This window comes from Aquarana catesbeiana, linkage group LG06 (genome assembly GCF_042186555.1).
Source record: "Aquarana catesbeiana isolate 2022-GZ linkage group LG06, ASM4218655v1, whole genome shotgun sequence".
Lineage (NCBI taxonomy): Eukaryota > Metazoa > Chordata > Amphibia > Anura > Ranidae > Aquarana > Aquarana catesbeiana.
The window spans coordinates 33,035,059-33,058,320 of NC_133329.1; the positions used below are offsets into that span (position 1 = coordinate 33,035,059).

General features: G+C 46.5%; 1 protein-coding gene across 1 annotated transcript in view; it reads right to left on the minus strand.

The window, feature by feature from the left end:
- Positions 1–23,262, minus strand: part of LOC141148284 (up-regulator of cell proliferation-like) — a 45,416-nt gene that overhangs the window by 13,017 nt on the left and 9,137 nt on the right. Inside the window, exon 2 of the mRNA XM_073635573.1 lies at positions 20,625–20,682. Coding sequence (XP_073491674.1) covers positions 20,625–20,640 — 16 coding nt within the window. The 5' untranslated portion in view covers positions 20,641–20,682. The remainder of the gene's footprint in view (positions 1–20,624; positions 20,683–23,262) is intronic.

Consider the following 23,262-nt stretch of genomic DNA (forward strand, 5'->3'; position numbering starts at 1 on the left):
ATTGGCCTTCCCGCCTATTACAGAACCAATGTATGCCTCGTAAAATGCATGAAAAGGCAACAACATCCACTCTCTGTTATAAATGGGGACCTAACTGCATTTCAATGCATGACCTGTTTAAGGAATGGTGGCTGAATTCTATGGTTTTTAAGACTGAATAAATGGCACTACACAAAAGAGCACAAAATCTTCCTATATAAAATGTGCTTCAAATTCCACTGTGAGAAAAGAGTGCTTCTCAGATAAACCAACAATCTGTGACTAGTGCTCCCTTCACCAGGTGAAATGGCTGCTCACCTCCTTCTTAGACCCTGAAAGGGTCAGATTCTCTCACAACTAATGATAATTCCCATTAGGAAAAAGGTCTCCACACTGATCTATACAACACGCTTTGTACCTCGTATACTTCTCCATTAAAAGTTGCCTCCGTGATGATCGCCAGCAACTCCAGACCGACATGCAAAAATATAAAGTGCCTCCAATAGTGCAGTACCAGGTGTTGAATGGAATAGACCTCACACACCCAGCTTCATCTAATAAACTCACATTTATTTCAATAAAAAAACAGCATATAACATATTTAAAATCCAACAGGTCTCATGCATGTCACAGCCAGGCTCTACCTCTTTGAGAAGCACTTTTTTCTCACATTTGAAGCACACTCTATATAAGGAGATTTTGTGTTCCAATTAACTTTCATATAAATTTGATATTGGACTTTTAATTTTTTCAGCAAATGCGTTTATTGCACATCAATATTGGATTTACCGTATTTATCGGCATATAACAGGCACTTTTTTCCCCTTAAAATCAGGGGAAAATCGTGGGTGCGTGTTATACGCCGATCCCCGCTAATTGTGAGCGATCGCCGCCGACATACACATAGCGTGTAGATTTAAATATGGCACCACGGAGTTCGCAGGTACTCGGCGGCGCTGAAGAGCGCCGCCGAGACCACAGTGACTGGGCGGAGCCGAGATACACATAGCTGAGTGTACTCTCGGCTCTTCTCTGCGCCGCTCACAGTCACGCCCAGTCCCGCCCTATGATGAACATAACACAGGTCCAATGGCGGGACTGGGCATGGCTGTGAGCGACGCCGAGAAGAGCCGAGTACACTCGGCTATGTGTATCTCGGCTCCGCCCAGTCACTGTGATCTCAGCGGCGCTCATTCAGCTCCGCCGAGTACCTGCGAACTCCACGGCGCCATATTTAAATATACACGCTATGTGTATGTCCACGGCGATCGCGGGGCAAAGCTGCACTGGGGCAAGGCTGAACTGGGGCAAAGCTGCACTGACAAGGCTGCAATGACACTGAAAAGGCTGCAGATGGACACTGATAAGGCTGCATTGATGGGCATTTTAATGTAAGTTTCCTGTCGCATCATGGCAGCATACACGTTGGGGTTGTGACTCCGCCTCCACAACCTGATAGGACCACATAGCTATAAATTAGAGAGTAGACACCTGCCCCAGTATTCTCTTATTTTTCCTCACCTGTCAGGATGCACGGATCAGCACCCCCTTACCGCTTCGCCCCAGCCAGGTTCTAGCCTCTCCTGGATGGAAGTCCTTCTTGTACAGCCTCTAAACGAGCTAAATGGAAGGAGCCCCACTCTGGTGATCTCAGGGGCACTCTCTCATCTCACTCAGCTGTCTGACCACAATATAAGCCTTAAACAGGCTTCAAGTGCAGCAGTCCACAAAAGCCTTAAACAGGCTTGCTGGAGGAATGGCCAGGGAAGCTTCGGTGTGGCCTCATGAAATAAGCCTTAAACAGGCTTAGTTGTGTGCAGCGGTCTCCCCCCCTCTCTTTCCCCCTCTCCTACCAGTATCTCTGCCCATCTGCTGGGCTCTGTGGTTCTCCAATTGCTGTCCAGAGCGCCGAGCGTTCTCGGCGTCCTCGCGCATGCGCAGTGCGTCGTTTGGGCACCTCTGTGCCGCTTTCCAGTTTCCAAGATGGCGCGGGGTGTTCCGCGGCGCTACTGCGCATGCGCGAGCATCTGACGCTGATGGCGGCGGATTTAAAAGCCCAGCAGTAGCTGTATTTGCTGCTGCTGGTTGTCTGTGCATGACAGATCGTTTTGGACTACAAAAGCGCTCTACAAAGGTAGGTGGCCTTCCTCTACTCGGGTTTTAAGTCAGGATTCCTGCTCCCTCTGCATAGCTCTGCTTTTCTTTTTCTCCCTGCAGGTTTCCAGTCCGCTTTCACTCCATGGAGACCGCTGCCCCAGTAGATCACCACCAGCCTATTAGGTAAGGGGGGGGGAGACAAGTGTAAGTATTGAAGATTGAAAAAGAGAGCGCGACTAACGCTGCCTAAATTGGTCAGCCCTACCAGGTCTTCAAGAACGTCTGCTTCAAGACAAAGAGAGTCCTCACGCAGGAGGAGTCGCTCCAGACACAGAAGGAGCCATTCCTATCATAGAAGAAGCTGCTCGAGAGGAAGCCGCAGAAGAATCCGCTCTAGGTCGCACTCTAGACATGGCCGATCCCGCCATAGAAGATCGCCCTAACGCAGACATCGTTCCCCCCGCACGCCACTCCCGTCCTGCTGGGAACGCATGCTGGGTTTGCGGCGCAGCGGCTCTTCCGGATAAACTGGTCTGTCAAAAATGCCTGGAAGAGGCCACAAGAGAGAGAGTCTTGGAGGTCGGAGATTCAGCTGGAGCCGTAGCCCCCCAGGCCTCGATATCAGATGTGGATTTCTCCACTACTACCTCTCCAGCCTGCGCTAGCACATCAAAGGAGCAAGACTCCCTGTCTGATAATGAGGGTCTGGAGGTATCGGCTGGATTCGACTTCGGTCTGATAGAGCCGTTTGTTAAATCGGTTAAGGAGGCAATAGGATGGGAGGAACCCCAGGAAGCCCAACCGAAACAAAGGAAGTATTTTCCTCAGCTCAGAAAGGATCCAGAATCCTTCCCGTTCATTGACGAACTAGAGGACCTAATTAAAGAAGAATGGCAGAGGCCAGAAAAAAAGTCTAGTCTGAATAACAGACTCCTGAAGCTATACCCACTCAAGGAGCCTAAGGTGAACCCTCTAGTGTCCCCTCCGGTAGTGGACACATCCCTGATGCGCCTAGCCAGGCATGTTACCCTCCCGTTAGAAGACAGGGTAACGTTTAGAGATGTTGTCAGGGTTCTTACCTCGGCAGGCGGGGCGCCCGCGGTGGTGCGCGTCAGGGTGCGTCGGCGCGCGTTGGCGCGCGCGTTTCTGCGGACCTCGCTGTGCGGGTTCCTCGCGGCGCCGGTGTGTGTGTCCTGGATCGTTCCTCTGTGCACGCCGGTGTGCGGGGGCGCGCGCGCGGGCGTTGGCAGGCACGCGTGCCTGTGTGTGCCGGGGCGCGCGCGTGCACGTCGTTTGGCGCCAAAAGCCCTATTTAAGCCAGTGAGTTCTGGTGACCAGTGCTGCCTAATCAACAGCTAGTCGTCCAGAGCCTGACCGTGTACCTTGTTTGTTTCCTGCTATACCTGAAGACCCGGCCTTGTCTCCCGACCTCTCTCTGAACTCTGCCTGCACCGACCTTTGCTTGTCTGACTATCCGCTTGCCTGTTCCACTGTACCTTTGCCGTCTGCCCGTTGCCAAACCCGGCCTGTCTCCTGACCATCCATCTGCCTGCTCCCTGGGATCCCATCAGCCTGTCTGCAGACTTCCTGCCTGTTGTCCACACCTGCCTGCTCTGCTCAGTGAAGGTGCTTCAGTCTACTCAGTCTTTGCAGCAGTTAACCCTGTGACACCTGGACTGCAATACCTGGACAGCCACACAGGCCTTCATACCACTCCGCACTGTCGTACCCCCTGTTTTCTCTACCAGGGGGCCGATAGCCGGAGGGTAAGGGAGCCTACCCTCTGCCCGACAGGACTCGCCGGTCTGGTAAGTAGGAGCCTGATAGTATTAGGCAGCCATGACCGAGTCCGGGCAGGGGGCTTCTCCCATGGATGAGCTATGCCGACATCTGGCGGGTCTAACCCAGGCTGTGAAAAGCCTACAAGAGGGATATTCCAGTTTGGAAGAACGTGTACAGGCCTTGTCCGCACCTTCTGGTCCACCAGGGTCCACGGCAGCCCCAACGCCTTCTGTGGTCATGTTACCTCCTGAGCCAAAAGTACCAGTACCCGAAAGATTTCTCGGAGACCGAAGTAGGTATCGAGCCTTCCGGAATGCTTGCAACCTTTATTTCGCCCTACAGCCACGCACGTTCTCCCTGGAAACCACTAAGGTGGGCTTTGTTATTTCCTTACTGTCTGGTGAACCACAAACATGGGCCCACCGTCTCTTGGAACAAAAATCAGTCGCCTTGGATAGTCTGGAGGCCTTCTTTGGAGCCATGTCCCAACTATATGAAGACCCCCTGCTCACTGCCACTGCAGAAGCCTCTTTACAGGCCCTTCGTCAAGGCCGTCGAGCAGCTGAAGACTATGCCGTCGAGTTCAGACGCTGGAGTTCTGACACGGCGTGGAATGACGCTGCGTTGCGCCATCAGTTCAGGATGGGGTTGTCAGAACCCCTCAAAGATGAGTTGGCACGAGTAGGGGTACCACAGACCCTGGAAGAGCTTATCAATCTGTCTATCCAAATAGACCGCAGGCAGCGAGAACGACGTACCAAAAGAACCACCAGTACCTTTCGTCCCACCTGGATGATTCCACAAGTACCCTGTCCGCCCAGTAGATCTCCCGCTCCACCACCTGCCTCGACCTATGATGCACCTGAACCAATGCAGCTTGGTCTGTTCCGTCCTTCTTTGACTCCAGAGGAGAAGACACGTAGGCGGGCACACAACCTCTGCCTCTACTGTGGGGAATCGGGGCACTACGCCAGCGGTTGCCCCAACAAGATGCGTAAGTGTCATTCAGATGTTCGTACCTGTGCTACTATTGTACCCCCTATGGGCACGCACCTAACCATTTCTGTCACTTTACAGCTTCCCGGAAAGGCCATCCAAGTCCCAGCTATCATTGATTCTGGAGCCTGCAGCTGTTTTATTGACCAGACCTTTGCCTCTCAACATGCCATTCCTCTCCAAACCAAAACTCAAAGCCTTGCTGTTCATCTTGCTGATGGTTCTACTCTCTGTTCCGGCCCGGTCACGCTGGAGACTGTCCCCTTAGAAGCCATCATGGGCCAGCAACACCACGAACATCTCTGTCTGGATGCCATCTCGTCCCCCCTCTTTCCAGTCATTCTCGGAATACCTTGGCTGCAGGCGCACAACCCCCAAATCAACTGGGCTTCAGGTGATGTCGAGTTCCTCTCTGGATATTGTCTTCAACACTGCTTGCAAGGGACAGGCCGTGAGGTTACTCAACTCCTCTGTCTACATCCAGATGTTGATCTGCTTCAAGCTATCCCTGAGCCTTACCGAGACTTTGCGGATGTGTTTAGCAAAAAGGGGGCAGAATTGCTACCTCCACACAGGCCCTACGACTGCCCAATTGAATTGCTTCCGGGAGCCGAGGTACCTTTTGGCCGGATCTTCCCCCTGACTGAGCAGGAGCTGGGCACCCTGAAGCAGTACTTAGACGAAAATCTGAAAAAGAAATTTATCCGCCCGTCCACCTCCCCGGCCGGTGCGGGCTTATTTTTTGTGGAAAAGAAGGATCATTCCCTGCGGCCATGTATTGATTATCGCGAATTAAATAAGATAACGATTAAAAATCGCTACCCGCTCCCTCTGGTACCTGAGTTATTTCAAAGGCTGGGCACTGCCAGAATCTTTACTAAATTGGATCTCCGGGGTGCTTATAACTTAATCCGCATCCGAGAAGGTGACGAGTGGAAGACTGCGTTTCGCACTCGTTTTGGGCATTTCGAGTACCAGGTCATGCCCTTCGGTCTTTGTAATGCCCCAGCTACGTTCCAGCACTTTGTGAACGACATCTTTAGAGATATCCTGGACCTCTACGTCATCGTTTATCTGGATGATATACTCATCTTCTCCTCTTCTTTGGCGGATCATCGCAGGCACGTCAGGAATGTTCTCGACCGGCTCAGGCAACATGGCTTATACGCTAAACTAGATAAATGTGAGTTCGAACGCCAAAGTATTCAGTTCTTTGGACTCATTATTTCTGTTGAAGGAATTAAGATGGACCCACAAAAAGTATCGGCCATCCTGGACTGGCCGGCTCCTACAGACAAGAAAGGAGTTCAACGTTTCGTAGGATTTTCCAACTTCTACAGGAAATTTATTAAAGACTTCTCTAAGATCATTGCACCAATAACGGAACTTACTAAACAGGGGGCACGATTCTGTTGGTCATCCCGAGCACAGGCAGCGTTCGAGAAATTAAAGGGATTGTTTACTTCTGCTTCTATTCTCAAGCACCCGGACCCTGCGTTACCGTTTGTGCTGGAAGTGGATGCTTCTGAAATTGCAGTGGGGGCAGTACTTTCTCAACGTCAGGGCCCCAAGGCCCTCTTGTTTCCTGTAGCATTCTTTTCCCGTAAACTCTCGCCATCTGAGAAAAATTATGATGTCGGAGACCGGGAACTATTGGCCATCAAAGCGGCTTTGGAAGAATGGCGCTATCTACTAGAGGGTGCGGTACATCCGGTTCTCATCTTTACCGACCACAAGAACTTGGAATACTTAAGAGCAGCCAAGCGACTCAGACCACGACGGGCTAGATGGGCACTTTTTTTTTCCCGCTTCTCCTTTCATATCACGTACAGGCCCGGATCCAAGAATGGGAAACCGGATGCTCTATCTCGAATGTTTCACGACTCCAAGGAAAATACCCCTCCTGATACTATTTTGCCTGCAGGTAGTTTCTTACTTCTCCAGGGAGATTTAATTTCTAGGATTAAACAGGCCTCCACTGAAATTCCTCTACCTACTGGAACCAGTTTAAGTGATGGGTTGCTCTGGCATGAAGGCAAGATTTTTGTTCCTGAAAGATGTAGGGTACTGGTACTGGAACTATGTCATGATCACAAGCTGGCGGGTCACTTCGGAGCCCGGAAAACCTCAGAATTGGTGCTACGCACCTTTTGGTGGCCATGTCTCCTGGAGGACTGTAAGAGGTATGTGGGTTCTTGCCGCACTTGTGCCCGGAATAAATGCAATCGCTCAAAGGCCTGGGGTTTATTGAGACCCTTACCGATTCCTGACAGACCTTGGAGAATGCTATCAATGGACTTTATTGTGGAGTTACCCCCCTCTGAAGGTTTTTCAACTATCTTTGTGGTTATTGATAGGCTATCCAAGATGGCACACTTCATCCCTATGAAGGGTACTCCCACAGCCGTAGAAACGGCGAAGATATTCGTCAAGGAAGTAGTAAGATTACATGGGGTGCCCACGAATATTGTATCTGACCGGGGTGTTCAATTTACCTCCCGGTTTTGGAGAGCACTGTGTGCCGCTTTGGAAATTGAATTGGCGTTCTCCTCGGCCTACCACCCCCAGACGAACGGCCAGACAGAAAGAACTAACCAGACGCTGGAGCAATACCTCCGTTGTTTTTCTGTATTTACACAAGACGACTGGGTGTCCTTGTTACCAGTCGCTGAATTCTCGTATAACAACTCCCTACACTCTGCCATCAACCAGACTCCTTTCTTTGCGAATTATGGATTCAACCCTTCTTTCCTTCCCAGTTCGATCCCGGAATGTTCTCTACCCGCAGTAACGGAAACTATGGAGTTCTTTTCGAGTAACTGTAAGATCTTGCAGGAAACCATGGCCCAATCTCAGGCTTCCTTCAAGAGGATGTTCGATAAGAAAAGGCGAGGAGAACTCGTCCTTGAGCCTGGTGACCAAGTGTGGCTCTCTACAATTAATCTAAAGTTGGCTTGTCCCTCCAGGAAGTTGGGACCTAAGTTTCTGGGCCCGTTTCGGGTGAAAAGGAAGGTGAATGATGTTGCCTTTGAACTTAGTCTGCCAGAGTCCCTTAGAATCCACCCAGTCTTCCACGTTTCATTACTGAAACCAGTTATCCACGATCCTTTTCCTGACCGTAAGGCCAAGCCACCGGAGGCTGTTTTGGTCAATAATGAGGAGGAGTTCGAAGTCGAGGCAATCTTGGATTGTAGGAAGAGGCAGAATCAGCTCCAGTACCTCATTAAGTGGAAGGGGTTTGGACCCGAGGATAATTCTTGGGAACCCGAAGGTAACCTGCATGCCGATGAATTGCTACGAGCCTTCAAGAACTCCCATGCTCCCAGGCTGGCCCAGCTGGGCATCTGGAGGCTGCCCTTGAGGAGGGGGCACTGTCAGGGTTCTTACCTCGGCAGGCGGGGCGCCCGCGGTGGTGCGCGTCAGGGTGCGTCGGCGCGCGTTGGCGCGCGCGTTTCTGCGGACCTCGCTGTGCGGGTTCCTCGCGGCGCCGGTGTGTGTGTCCTGGATCGTTCCTCTGTGCACGCCGGTGTGCGGGGGCGCGCGCGCGGGCGTTGGCGGGCGCGCGTGCCTGTGTGTGCCGGGGCGCGCGCGTGCACGTCGTTTGGCGCCAAAAGCCCTATTTAAGCCAGTGAGTTCTGGTGACCAGTGCTGCCTAATCAACAGCTAGTCGTCCAGAGCCTGACCGTGTACCTTGTTTGTTTCCTGTTATACCTGAAGACCCGGCCTTGTCTCTCTCTGAACTCTGCCTGCACCGACCTTTGCTTGTCTGACTATCCGCTTGCCTGTTCCACTGTACCTTTGCCGTCTGCCCGTTGCCAAACCCGGCCTGTCTCCTGACCATCCATCTGCCTGCTCCCTGGGATCCCATCAGCCTGTCTGCAGACTTCCTGCCTGTTGTCCACACCTGCCTGCTCTGCTCAGTGAAGGTGCTTCAGTCTACTCAGTCTTTGCAGCAGTTAACCCTGTGACACCTGGACTGCAATACCTGGACAGCCACACAGGCCTTCATACCACTCCGCACTGTCGTACCCCCTGTTTACTCTACCAGGGGGCCGATAGCCGGAGGGTAAGGGAGCCTACCCTCTGCCCGACAGGACTCGCCGGTCTGGTAAGTAGGAGCCTGATAGATGTCCTCGACAGAAAGATCGACACGGATCTCAAGCGGGCTTACCTGTCGGCTGGAGGCGCCTGCAGGCCTGCAATAGCACTCGCGGCAGTAGGAAGAGCCATCTCGAGCTGGTCCACAAGCGCAGAAAAGCTTGTATTAGAGGGTGCAGACCAAGAAAGAATAGTGAAGGCGTTGCAAGAGCTAAGCTTGGCTGGTGACTTTGTGGCTGAAGCTTCGGTTGGCACCATCAGGTCTGCGTCTAAATCTATGCTGGCCTCAGTAACGGCCAGAAGAGCATTGTGGCTGAAGCCCTGGACGGCGGATCCAGCTTCCAAATCTAACTGGTGTCGTATTCCGTTCGATGGTGAGCACCTCTTCGGAACAAAATTAGACACAGCCATCTCCAAAGTAACCGGTGGAAAGTCCGGGCTCATCCCCTCAGACAGGAGGCCCAAGCAGCAGAGACCTCCTCCCTTTAAGCGGAACCTCCCAGAGAGATATAGGGACGCGAGAGCGTACAGACCAGGGAAGGAGTATCGAAGGAGCTGGAAGAACCCTCAAACCTCCTTTATGAAGTTTCAGAAGCCTAAAGCGCCTGCTTCCAGTGACCAGAAGCCCTTTTGAAGGTGCGCCCGTCCGACCAGCGGTAGTGGGAGCAAGACTCTCCAGTTTCAAGCTGGTCTGGGCGGAAACCATAAGGGATACCTGGATCCTGGCCACTGTCACCTTCGGCCACAGGTGGTCCTTCAAAAACCGCCCCCCAGGGGATCAGTTCTATCCAACCCGTATTCCTCCATCTCGGGAAAAAAGGTTGTCTCTACTGAACTACATTCAAGATCGTCTCCAAAAACTAGCAATAATAGAAGTTCCACCAGCACAACGAGGCAGGGGATTCTATTCTCCATTATTCCTCGTCAAGAAGAAGTCAGGGGACTTTCGACCGGTTCTAGACCTAAAGAACCTCAACAAGTCCATCAGAGTGGAGTCATTCAGGATGGAGAGCTTGCAGTCTATCCTCCAGGCCATAAACCTGGGAGACTGGATGCTCTCCATAGATCTCCAGGATGCCTACCTGCACATTCCAATCTACGTGGCATTTCAGAAATTCCTGCGATTCTCGGTGGGTCAAGGGCACTTCCAGTTTCGAAGCCTTCCCTTTGGGGTCTCAACAGCCCCCAGAACATTCACGAAGGTGTTACTACCAGCAATAGCCTTTTTGAGGGAGAAAGGTCTAAGGGTCCACCATTACCTGGACGACATCCTCTTCCTCTCAAGCAGCCAGGAATCACTCGTCCAACATCGTGAGATCCTGGTTTCCACCCTAACGAGTTTAGGGTGGATAATCAACTGGCAAAAAAGCAACATCCAACCTACCCAAAGGATGGTCTTCCTGGGAGCCGAACTAGACACCCGAGCTACTAACCCAGGGCCAGCTACTACATCCGAATCCAGAGAGATTGCACCTAGCGGCCTGGAGACTGAAAGGTCTAGGTTCCTAGATCAAGGCTGTTCTCAGAAGGTAGTCGATACCCTGCTTCAAGCCAGGAAATCCTCCACGAATAGCACCTACGAGAGAATCTGGGGAAAGTTCTCTTCCTTTGTTCAGGAACAAGGTTGGGACCCTTCTTCCCCATCAGCAATACAAGTGCTTGAGTTCCTCCAGTCAGGTCTAGACAAAGGCCTTAGGTCCAGCACCCTGAAAGTCCAAGTCTCTGCCATCTCTGCTTTGACAGGGGTTAAGTGGGCACTTAACCCTCTGGTGGTACAATTTCAAAGAGCCTGCCTGAAGCTAAGACCTCCCAGAAAACCTTTGTTTCCAACATGGGATCTATCAACTGTCCTAGAGGTTTTATCCGGAGAGCCATTCTCCCCACTTGAGGATACCTCGCTCTGGGACCTGACTCTAAAGGTATCATTCCTAATTGCCATCACATCGGCGAAGAGAGTCTCAGAAATGCAAGCTTTGCTGATCAAAGAACCGTATCTGATGGTTTACCCAGACTGGCTAACCCTGAAACCTTCAGACAGGTTTATCCCAAAAGTCTCCTCTTCGTTCCACTTTAACCAGGAGATTGACCTCCCAGCTTTGATCACGGATCAGGGCGCCCCTCATCCCCTGGATGTCAAGGGCAACATTCTGCATTACCTCTCGGTAACCAAGTCATTCAGAAAATGCGAGAACCTTTTAGTCATCCCACATGGGTTCAGGAAGGGCCAGGCAGCTTCTGCCCGTACCATCGCCTCATGGCTCGTGAAAGCTATCAAGAAGGCCTACTCCTTAAGCACCTTGCAGATTCCGGAAGATCTAAGAGCGCATTCCACCAGGGCAATGGCTACTTCATGGGCAGCTTACTGTAAAGTTTCAGCGGAAACCATTTGTAGAGCGGCCACTTGGTCTTCAAGAAACACCTTCATTTCCCATTATAGAATAGACGCTGCACGCTTAGCAGCAGTTGAATTTGGGAGGGCCATCATACAGGCCAATTCTTCTGTTTCTTGTCAATAAATTTAATTTTGCATTCCCACCCAGTTTGGCGAGTTACTCCCCAACGTGTATGCTGCCATGATGCGACAGGAAAACGGAAAATTGTATACGCACCTTTCCGTAATTTTCCTTTCCTGTCGCATCTTCATGGCAGCATACAATCACCCACCCTCTGAGGTGACATGTGTATATATTTACAGAGAATACTGGGGCAGGTGTCTACTCTCTAATTTATAGCTATGTGGTCCTATCAGGTTGTGGAGGCGGAGTCACAACCCCAACGTGTATGCTGCCATGAAGATGCGACAGGAAAGGAAAATTACGGAAAGGTGAGTATACAATTTTCCGTTTTTTTTTCCTTAAACTTCCCTCCTAAAAGTTTTTTCCTTAAACTTCCCTCCTAAAAGTTTTTTTCCTTAAAATTCCCTCCTAAACTTGGGGTGCGTGTTATACGCCGGAGCGTGTTATATGCCCATGAATACAGTATTTCCATTTTTAACTTTTTTCGCACAGTGTAATTTGAAACACATTTCATAATAAGAAGATTTTTTGTTTCAATCAACTTTTTTATACATTTACTATTGGATTGTATATTTTATTCAGCACATGCGTTTATTGCATATTATTGGATTTATTTATTATTTGTCAGATTGCAGCAGTGCTATCACATTTTTTAGATATTTATTCATTGTTCTTTTGTGATAACATCCTGGTGATAGTAGCAGCTAGATTGATTGCACATGGTTTATGTCACACATTTTCTGCGTTTATTTGTATTTTTATATTCACACACCACTAGGTGGCAGCACACAACTACCACATATCTTACCACACAAAAGAGACTGCTAACAAAATATTATATCGTTTTAAAAAATAATATTTTTGCAAACCTTTGCAAGGCAAAATGTGTTTTTTATTTACATTTTGCGCATGATTAGGTATTTAAAATGAACACAGATTGGCCTTATTTATTGGGTTAAATCCCAACTCCAGTAAAAGTAAAAACGTCCCTTGCACTGGGGCTGCACCTGCACTACGTTGGTTAAAAGCACTTTTACTCCACTTCCCTGGCATATGGTGCTCCCTCATGCTCTGGTGGTGGACTGTCCCTCAAAGTCCTTAAGTCCAAATGCAGACCTATGGTCTCTGCATTGGTCCTGATAATGTCAGATGGCATCCGACCTCCAGAGTACAGGGAAGAGGAGGGATCTTTGTGTTATAAGCTGACAAATGTGTCTTAACTGTGTTCCTGTATTGTCACTCTGTTATCGGCCTCAGATAAATACTACAGGTGGCTGTGCCAACACACAATGAACTGACAAGATATCCAATTTCAGGCCTATTCTTCAGGGACCCGATCGATGCGGTGCGCGCGCGCGCACGCTGCCGGCGGCGGCCCAGAACAACAGCTGCACTGTCCCACCGTCATATGACGGCGGGAGGGCAGCAAGTGGTTAAAAAAGTTATGAAAATGTACTTAAAAACTTAAAGCTAAAGCCCTCAACTTTGTGCACATTTTCTTTTCAGAATTCTCTTTGTTGTTTTTATTTTCTGCTAGGTTAAACAAAATATATATGCTGAGATTTAGTGTTTCAGTGCTGCCTTTTGTTTGCAGCATATCACTGCAAACGTAAGAGATAAAGTAGTGAGCACCAAAGTACCACATACTGTATTTATTACTCCTACTGCCATAGGTGCCATTACATTTAGGTAGTGGGCAAGCAGATTCTGCTGGACAAAGTGTTGGTGGGGTTGCACCATCTATAGGCAGGGCATGTTCACCTTTTCTATCTATACCACTTCCATACCGGGCATTTTCACCCCCTTCCTGCCCAGAACAATTTTCAGCTTTCTGCACTGTCCCACTTTCAATGACAATTGCGCAGTCATGCATCATGGCATAATAAAATATTAGAATTGTGATATGTAAAATGAATAAGTAAATGAAGGTATATTTTGTATTAGTAAATTCAAAATAATGATACTGCATTCTGTTTTAGGATCTGACTTATAAGTCACCAAAAGAAGAGAAATTGAATATTTCTAGAGCTTCCAGATGAAAACAAACCCTTAAAGCTTAAGAATATCAGTTCTGGGAGAAGATTTGACACAAGAGATTCATTTGTTATAATTATTGTTGTCTTTTTATGCTCAATAAAGTTTTTCCAACTTTATAGAGTGCAGGAAGAAGAATAATAATAAGAAAAAAACCTCAAGGCCTCTAATAAGAGAGACACTTATAAAAAACAATTGAGTTTTGATTTCTGATTACTGATGAAATAATTTATCCATCAGATATATTGCAGTTTTTATATATAAACATTTTTATGTGACGTGATATGTTTATCATATCAAGATGATATTTTTTACACATCAAATTTTATAATCACATATAGTGTATTTTCAGAGTTGAAAGGGTTAAACCTCTTCACAATAGAGTCACTTTCGTTAGGAGGAACATCTGGTGTTAATTAAGATAACAGAACATTTTCCTACATATAGACAAGTTAGGACTAACTTTAATATGTAATATGTAATATGTATTTATTTTTAAAATTATCCCACATATATGAATGAATTGAAGTTAAGAAACATATTTTAGGTTCAAATTTTGACAAGTTTGTATGGATTATAGATTTATGCTAAACACAATTCGGAGGGAAAGTATGAAATATATAATTTTGAAGTGACATCCATACATCAAAGTATCATACTACAATGTTACATTTATGAATATTAAGGGTATTGATTATTTGGTAAAAGAAAAAGAAAATAGAAAAAAGAAAAAAAAAGAAAAAAGAAAAAAAAAAAAAAGAAAAAAAAAAAAAAAAGAAAATAAGGGAGAAAACATTTTTTATGGTATATGAAGCAAAAGGTTTATTAAGTTCACTTTTTCCTATATAGAATCAAAATTGAAAATATATTCAAATCAATTATTTTAAGATCTAAAAGCATGTATGGATATGAATAAAATACGGTTGTAAATAGATTTAGATAAGAAAATGATTAGGATTGTTTAATCAATCATTTTGAGAGGGATAATGTTAGAAAGTTTCTTTAATCTAATATTATTATTATTATTATTATACAGGATTTATATAGCGCCAGCAGTTTGCACAGCGCTTTACAACATGGGGGCAGACAGTACACTTACAATACAAATCAATACTGGAGGGATCAGAGGGCCCTGCTCGTTAGAGCTTACAATCTAGAAGGGAGGGTCAAGTGGAAACAAAAAAGGTAATAACTGTGGGGGATGAGCTGATGGGAAAAAAAAATGAAAATACAGTTGTTAGGTGTGGGTAGGGTAGGCTTCTCTGAAGAGAAGGGTTTTCAGGGATCGTCTGAAAGCTAATAAAGTAGGAGATAAGCAGACAGATTGGGGTAGGGCATTCCATAGGATTGGAAAGGCTTTGGAAAAGGCCTGGAGGCGAGCATGGGAGGAGGTGACAAGGGAGCTAGAGAGCAGGAGGTCTTGAGAGGAATGAAGAGAGCGAGTAGGTTGGTATTTAGAGACGAAACTAGTGATGTAGCTGGGGGCGAAATTGTGGATGGCTTTGTACGTAGTTGTTAGAATTTTGAATTTAATTCTTTGGCCGAGCGGAAGCCAGTGGAGAGATTGACAGAGAGGTGTGGCAGACACAGAGCGATTGGTAAGGTGGATGAGTCTGGCAGTGGCATTCATGATGGATTGAAGAGGTGATAGACTATGTAGAGGTAAGCCAATGAGAAGGGAGTTGCAGTAGTCGAAGCGAGAGATGACCAGCGAGTGAATTAAGAGCTTTGTTGTGTCATTGGTTAGAAAGGGGCGTATTTTGGAGATGTTGAGGTTGAGGCGGCAGGATTTGGACAGTGATTGGATGTGTTGCTTGAAGGAGAGTTCAGAGTCTAGGACTACACCTAGAACCCTGGCATGTGGGGATGGGCTTATAGTTGTGCCATCAATTTTGACAGAGAGATCAGGGGAAGAGGCATATGGGGGAGGAAAAATTATAAGTTCGGTTTTGGCTAGATTGAGTTTGAGGAAGTGGTGTGACATCCAGACTGATATATCTGATAGTAAATTAGTGATACGTGAGGAGACAGAGGGAGTGAGCTGAGGGGTAGAGAAATAGATTTGGGTGTCGTCAGCGTAGAAGTGGTATTGGAAGCCATGGGAGGCTATCAGTTGACCCAGGGAGGTGGTGTAGATTGAAAATAGTAGAGGTCCAAGAACAGAACCCTGAGGGACCCCAACAGAGAAAGGAAGAGGAGAGGAGGAAGTAGAGTTATAAGAAACGCTAAAGGTGCGGTTGGATAAGTAGGAAGAGAACCAGCGAAGTGTACAGTCACAGAGACCAAAGGCATGGAGTTTTTTAAGGAGGAGGGGGTGGTCAACCGTATCAAAGGCAGCAGAGAGGTCCAGGAGTAGGAGTATAGAATAGTGTCGATTGGTTTTGGCCGTTAGTAGATCGTTTGTTAGTTTTAGGAGAGCAGTTCCTGTGGAGTGTTGAGGACGAAATCCAGACTGAAGGGGATCAAGAAGGCTATTATCAGTGAGGTGGATGCTCAGTCGGTTGTAGACCAGCTGTTCGAGGAGTTTGGATAAGAAGGGGAGCAAGGAGATGGGGCGTAGGTTGTTAAGATTGGATCGGTCTAGTGAGGGCTTTTTAAGTATGGGTCTGACAAGTGCATGTTTTAGAGAGTTAGGGAAGATGCCAGAGGAGAGGGAGAGATTGAAGATGTGGGTTAGAGAGTGTAGCATAGGGCCAGAGGGTGACTATAGCATTTGTGAGGGAACAGAATCCAGAGGGCAGGTGGTAAAGTGGACGTTAGCAAGTAGTTTAGCAACTTCGTCTGTAGTGGTGGGGTTGAAAGAGGGAAATAATGATTGTGCCTGTGGGCATGAAGTGTAAAGCGTGGAGGGTATCGGAACAGTAGAGATCTCCACGCGAATAGTATCAATCTTCTGTTTGAAGTGATTGACGATCTCCTGGGCAGTGAGTGAGTTGGTGGGTGGAGGCGGTGGAGGACGAAGTAGAGAGTTGAAGGTGGAGAAGAGTTGACGGGGACAGGATGATAAGTTGCTAATGAGAGTGGTAAAATAGGTCTGCTTGGCAGAGAGGAGGCTGGAATTGTATTTTTGGAGAGCAGATTTATATTGGTTGAAATCTCTCTGGGACTTAGTCTTACGCCACAGGTGCTCAAGAGCACGACTACGTTTTTTCAGACTTCTAGTATCATCTGTTTGCCAAGGTTGAAGGGGTCTGGGCTTGATTCTGTGTGCAGTGAGGGGGGCCAGTGAGTTCAGTGAGGCTAGAAGTGAAGCGTTGTACACAGAAGTGGCTAGGTTGGTGCAGGATAGGGGTGAGATTTTGTCGTAGAGGTTGTTGATTAGTAGAGTAGAGAAGAGAAGGGTTGAGCTGACGTAGGTTTCTGCGGGTAACGTTAAGGTGGTTGGAGGGAGAGGAGGTGAAGGAAAGGGAGAGAGTGAAACTAATAAGGTGGTGATCAGAGAGAGGCAATGAATAGTTAGAGAGGTTGCATGGAGTGCAAAGGTGAGAGAACACGAGGTCAAGGATATTGCCTTCTAAGTGAGTTAGAGCATGTATCCACTGCTTCAGGTCAAAGGAGGAAGTTAGGCTAAGAAGTTTGGAAGTGGCAAGAGTGTTAGTATTAATAGGGATGTTGAAGTCCCCGAGAATGATTGTGGGGATTTCAGAAGAAAGAAAGTAGGGTAGCCAGGCAGAGAAGTCATCAAAAAAGGTTGATACTGGTCTAGGGGGCCTGTAGATCACAGCTATCCTTAGAGAAATTGGAGTGAAAAGACGAATGCAGTGTGCTTCAAAAGAGGAGAGTGACAGAGAGGGAGGTGGCTGAAGTACCTGAAAGGTGCTATGTGGGGCTAGAAGGATTCCGACACCTCCTCCCTTACGTCCGCTGGATCTGGGGGAGTGAGTCCAGAGAAGGCCACCATGGGATAGGGCAGCAGAAGACGCAGTGTCGGATTCGTGGAGCCAGGTTTTGGTAATGGCGAGTAGGTTAAATGAGTTGGCGATAAAGATATCATGGAGAGAGGTGAGTTTGTCTAATAAATAATATACATCTAATATACATCAATTAACAATTTAACAAATGAATGAATGGATTAGATCTTTTAGAATCATTGAGTTGTATATATATATATCTTTTAGTTTAGTTTGTGTATATATTAGAATGTAAGTTCTTTATACTACAAAATTTCTTGATTAAGATATTAATAAGAACATTGGGTTTTCAATGAATATAATATACATACTGATTTATGTAGTAATGGATTTAGATTCTAAATGAAACTTATATTGTATACGATAAATGGTTTCACACATTGTTCTTGCCCACTCCTCAGGAATAGGGATGAGCCGAACACCCCCCTGTTCGATTCGCACCAGAACATGCGAACAGGAAAAAAGTTTGTTCGAACACGCGACAACCGTTAAAGTCTATGGGACACGAACATGAATAATCAAAAGTGCTCATTTTAAAGGCTTATATGCAAGTTATTGTCATAAAAAGTGTTTGGGGACCTGGGTCCTGCCCCAGGGGACATGGATCAATGCAAAAAAAAGTTTTAAAAACGGCCGTTTTTTCAGGAGTAGTGATTTTAATAATGCTTAAACTCAAACAATAAAAGTGTAATATCCCTTTAAATTTCATAGCTGGGGGGGTGTCTATAGTATGCCTGTAAAGGGGCGCACGTTTCCCGTATTTAGAACAGTCTGACAGCAAAATGACATTTCAAAGAAAAAAACTCATGTAAAACTACTCGTGGCTATTGCATTGCCGGTCTGACAATACATATAAAAGTTAATTGATAAAAACGGCATGGGAATTCCCCACAGGGGAACCCCGAGCCAAAATTTAAAAAAAAAATGACGTGGGCGTCCCCCTAAATTCCATACCAGGCCCTTCAGGTCTGGTATGGATATTAAGAAGAACCCCGGCCAAAATTAAAAAAAAAAAATGACGTGAGGGTCCCCCTAAATTCCACACCAGACCCTTCATGTCTGGTATGGATTTTAAGGGGAACACCGCGCCAGAATTAAAAAAAAAAACGGCGTGGGATCCCCCCAAAAATCCATACCAGACCCTTATCCGAGCACGCAACCTGGCAGGCCGCAGGAAAAGAGGGGGGGATAAGAGAGCGCCCCCCCCTCCTGAACCGTACCAGGCCACATGCCCTCAACATTGGGAGGGTGCTTTGGGGTAGCCCCCCAAAACACCTTGTCCCCATGTTGATGAGGACAAGGGCCTCATCCCCAGAACCCTAGCCGGTGGTTGTGGGGGTCTGCGGGCGGGGGGCTTATCGGAATCTGGAAGCCCCCTTTAACAAGGGGACCCCCAGATCCCGGCCCCCCCTGTGTGAAATGTTAAGGGGGTATCATTTCACTAAAAAACTGTCAATAATGTTAAAAATGACAAGAGAAGATGAAGAAGAGAAGAAGATGAAGAGAAGAGCGGGAGCCTCCCCCCATGCCATGGGTGCGGAGCGGCCCAAGGAGAAGAAGATAGAAGATGCCGCGGAGGAGATGCTGGACGAGAACACCGGAGGAAGAACCAGAAGAGCCAGAAGAAGAAGATGAAGGAAGATAGAAGAAATAAGAAAGAAGAAGCATTTAAATAAAGGAATTGTCAAAAACTGTCTCTTGTCATTTTTAACATTTTTGACAGTTTTTCAGTGAAATTTCACACAGGGGGGTGGCCGGGATCTGGGGGTCCCCTTGTTAAAGGGAGCTTCCAGATTCTGATAAGCCCCCCGCAGACCCCCACAACCACCAGCCAGGGTTGTGGGGATGAGGCCCTTGTCCTCATCAACATGGGGACAAGGTGTTTTGGGGGGCTACCCCAAAGCACCCTCCCAATGTTGAGGGCATGTGGCCTGGTACGGTTCAGGAGGGGGGTGCTCTCTCGTCCCCCCTCTTTTCCTGCGGCCTGCCAGGTTGCATGCTTGGATAAGGGTCTGGTATGGATTTTTGGGGGCACCCCACGCCGTTTTTTTTTTTTTAATTTTGGCGCGGGGTTCCCCTTAAAATCCATACCAGACAATGAACTTTTATGTGTATTGTCGGACCGGCAATGCAATAGCCGCAAGTAGTTTTTTAATGAGTTTTTTTCTTTGAAATGTCATTTTGCTGTCAGACTGTTCTAAACACGGGAAACATGCACCCCTTTACAGGCATACTATAAACACCCCCCAGTTACGAAATTTAAAGGGATATTACACTTTTATTGTTTGATTTTAAGCATTATTAAAATCACTGCTCCTGAAAAAATGGCCAATTTTAAAACTTTTTTTGCATTGATCCATGTCCCTTGGGGCAGGACCTGGGTCCCCAAACACTTTTTATGACAATAACTTGCATATAAGCCTTTAAAATTAGCACTTTTGATTTCTCCCATAGACTTTTAAAGGGTGTTCCGCGGCATTCGAATTTGCCGTGAACACCCTAAATTGTTCGCTGTTCGGCGAACTTGCGAACAGCCGATGTTTGAGTCAAACTCGAAGCTCATCCCTACTCAGGAATGTCAATGCCTAGAGACTGAACAACCCCCATCCTTGTGTGAGAGGTGGGAGGGAAGCTATGTCTCATTTGAAGAGTCTCAGAGGAACTTTAAACCAGCCCTTTTAAAGATAAAGTGGGGGTCAGATTTTAGGAGTAAAAGCTAGAAACAGAAAGACTGATTAAGGCAGATTTGCTTCAGACACACACACACAAAGACACATATCTGATTCAATCTTCATCTTAAGAATATATTACACTATTGATGTTATTTTTACATTCAACATTTTGATATTGTTCTTGCAATATTTCGCTATTTTATTATTAAATCAATTTTTTAGTTTTTACACAAGAACTGAAGGGGCTTTCTTCGAACTTTCCTCATAAATATAATTAACAGACTATCAATAATAATACCATAAAAACAGTTTTTAACACCCTGCGCCCCCCTTTATAGGGTATGGCACAAAACAAAGCCCCCATTATTGGCCCTTCTAAGTCAGCTGACCCATTGCAGTGCATTAATGTTATGAAGAATTTGGGTGATCAGATTGTTACATTTGTTTTCGAGGAGCAGGATCCATGAATTTGCTGGATTAGCCTCCAATCAATGGAAGACCCAAACCTGAAGCTCATCCTAACTGAGAACGTAACATACCTCCTGTTGCAGCCATCTGGAAGGTTTGAAGTTATCTTCCGTGATCCACATCCACGGACTAAAAGATTTAAAGCAGAACATACTTATTTATAGATCTTTATATTTCTCTATAAATACTGTATATACACACAAAAATTGTATTTTCATTACGCTAATCTCTTTTCCTATGTTGCTGAAGCTGTTCATATAGGAATATGAATAAGCATTTTGCAAAGTAAATGTTCACTTTGCTTAGTAAATAATGTGAAGCTGTGTTCACTTTACTTATCTAATCAGGTGCAAGCACATATCCTTAAAATTTTCCTTGGACATAATTGGGTATTCAAAATGAAAACAGCATCAATTTATTTACTAAGTGAGCATGCTCTAATACTTTATTAAGTCAAATGCTTCAGGATCAGGAATGACACAGTCAAGTAAATCCTGCCAACTTTTGCAGTTCTCTGCTGTATTTTATCTATTGTACTTATATAGAGCGAAGACTGAGGAAATTCTTACTCCTGCCTGCAGAAGACTGATGACATCATCTCAGCCTAGGCAAAGTCAATGACTGGAGCTCATCGATACCTTTTAATGAGAACAGATGGCACTTTTCCTAAAAATAATACTGTTGATATATAATCTGACATCAAAAGGAGTCGCACTGCCAGAAAGTGTCACTTTATGTACAATATATATAAAGCAAGCCCCATAGCATTATTATACCAGCCCAACAGCATAACGCAATTCTTTTCTTCATAAAAGGGAAAATCATGCATTTTAAAGCACATTTGAAGAGTGTTTTATATAAAGTGGGGATGGAAAGTATTCAGACCCTCTTAAAGTTTTCACTCTTTGTTATATTTCAGTTTTTCTTTTTTAATAAATCTGCAAAAATGTCAACAATTCTGTGTTTTACTGTCAATATGGGGTGCTGTGTGTACATTAATGAGGAAAAAAATGAACTGAAATGATTTAAGCAAATGGCTGCAATATAACAAAGAGTGAAAAATGTAAGGGGGTCTGAATACTTTCGTCCCCACTGTATAGATAAGACGGATATGAAAGCACATAGGGCTTTATATATATAAGAACAAATTTCAAGTTTTTCACAGGAGGTGGCTGTGCGGACATGGTACAGGAGATGTCAGAGGCTGTGTAGACATGGTACAGGAGCTGGTCATAGGCTGTGTGGACATGTTATAGGAGGTGGTCATAGGCTGTGCGGACATGATTAGGGTTGCCACCTTTTCTTTAAGCCAAACCTGAACACTTTAGCAGCCTGGGACACCTATGGGTGCCACAAAGGTGAGTAGTATTGCAGTGCGCATAGTGTGCCGCAGCCAACAGTGGGTGTGGCCAAATTGCTGATATCATCGCCTTGCCCCCCAGTGATGCTGTACCTGCCCACAGACAGCCGCCTGCAGCTCCGGCAACAGATTTGTGTGTGACTATCTTGGTTCCTTGGGGAAAACAGCCCGGTCTGAATAACGTGTCCGCGATTCAGTCCACCTGAAACCTGGACACATGATTTAAAACCTGGACTGTCTGGGTAAATCCCAGACAGGTTGCAACCCTAGACACGGTACAGGAGGTAGTCATAGGCTGTGCAGACATGGTACAGGAGGTGGTCATAGGTACATACATATTTTGCACTGTATATGCTAATATGCATTTATTTTAATATGGTAAGTAGCTAAGCATTGAAAGTCCATGAAGGTATAGCTTTTTTAGTTATTCTCCCTAGGGTAGGTAAGGACATCTAGTAGCATTCTAGGAGATGGTGGCTGTTTTTTGTTTCTTTAATCCTCCTAGAAAAAATGTCTGTTTACTGATTTTAAAGACCCAATTTGAGTTTGAGTTCCATGCTCCTTTAATAGTTCACAGAAGGGGGGCGTGGTGACTACTCATGAAGATGGCCGCATAAGCCGAGTGCTCCGCATGCCTGCTGGGAATTCAGCCCTTAACCAGAGCCGCCCTCACTCCTGTACCGCATTCTGCAAGCCCTTCAGGCTTCTCAAGATTCTCAAAATGCCACCGAGAGCCTTTACAGCCACGGAAACTGTTGCGTTTCTTCCCGATAGTGAGCCGGTGGCTACAACTAAATGGCGGTGACTCCCAAACACTGCAGGCCGCTGTTAGACCTCTACAGGTGGATTACCAGCTTTCCAGAATATGAAGCAGTCGCAGACACAGCTCAAAGCGGCCAGCCCCAGGGAAAGCAGCCTACCAGGAAATTTCCCGCTATCCCGGTAGGCCTGTCTGGCCCTGCTGGCAAATGGTTATGAGTCAGTTCTCAATCAGGCATCACCCCAGAAAGTTAATCTCCTTAAACCCAGTCGACCGTGTGATCACCTGCTCACTTGGCACCATCCATAGGCAGCTTAAAGTGGTGTTCCGGCCGAAATTATACTTTTTAAATAAAAATACCCCTATAATACACAAGCTTAATGTATTCTAGTAAAGTTATGCCGCGTACACACGAGCGGACTTTACAGTAGACTTTGCTCGGCGGAAGGGATTTCGTCGGACAATTCAATCGTGCGTGGGATCCAGTGGACTTTGTGTTCTCAAAAGTTGGATGGACTTAGATTTGAAACATGTTTTAAATCTATCCGTCGAACTTGAGTCCAGTCGAAAAGTCAGCTCGTCTGTATGC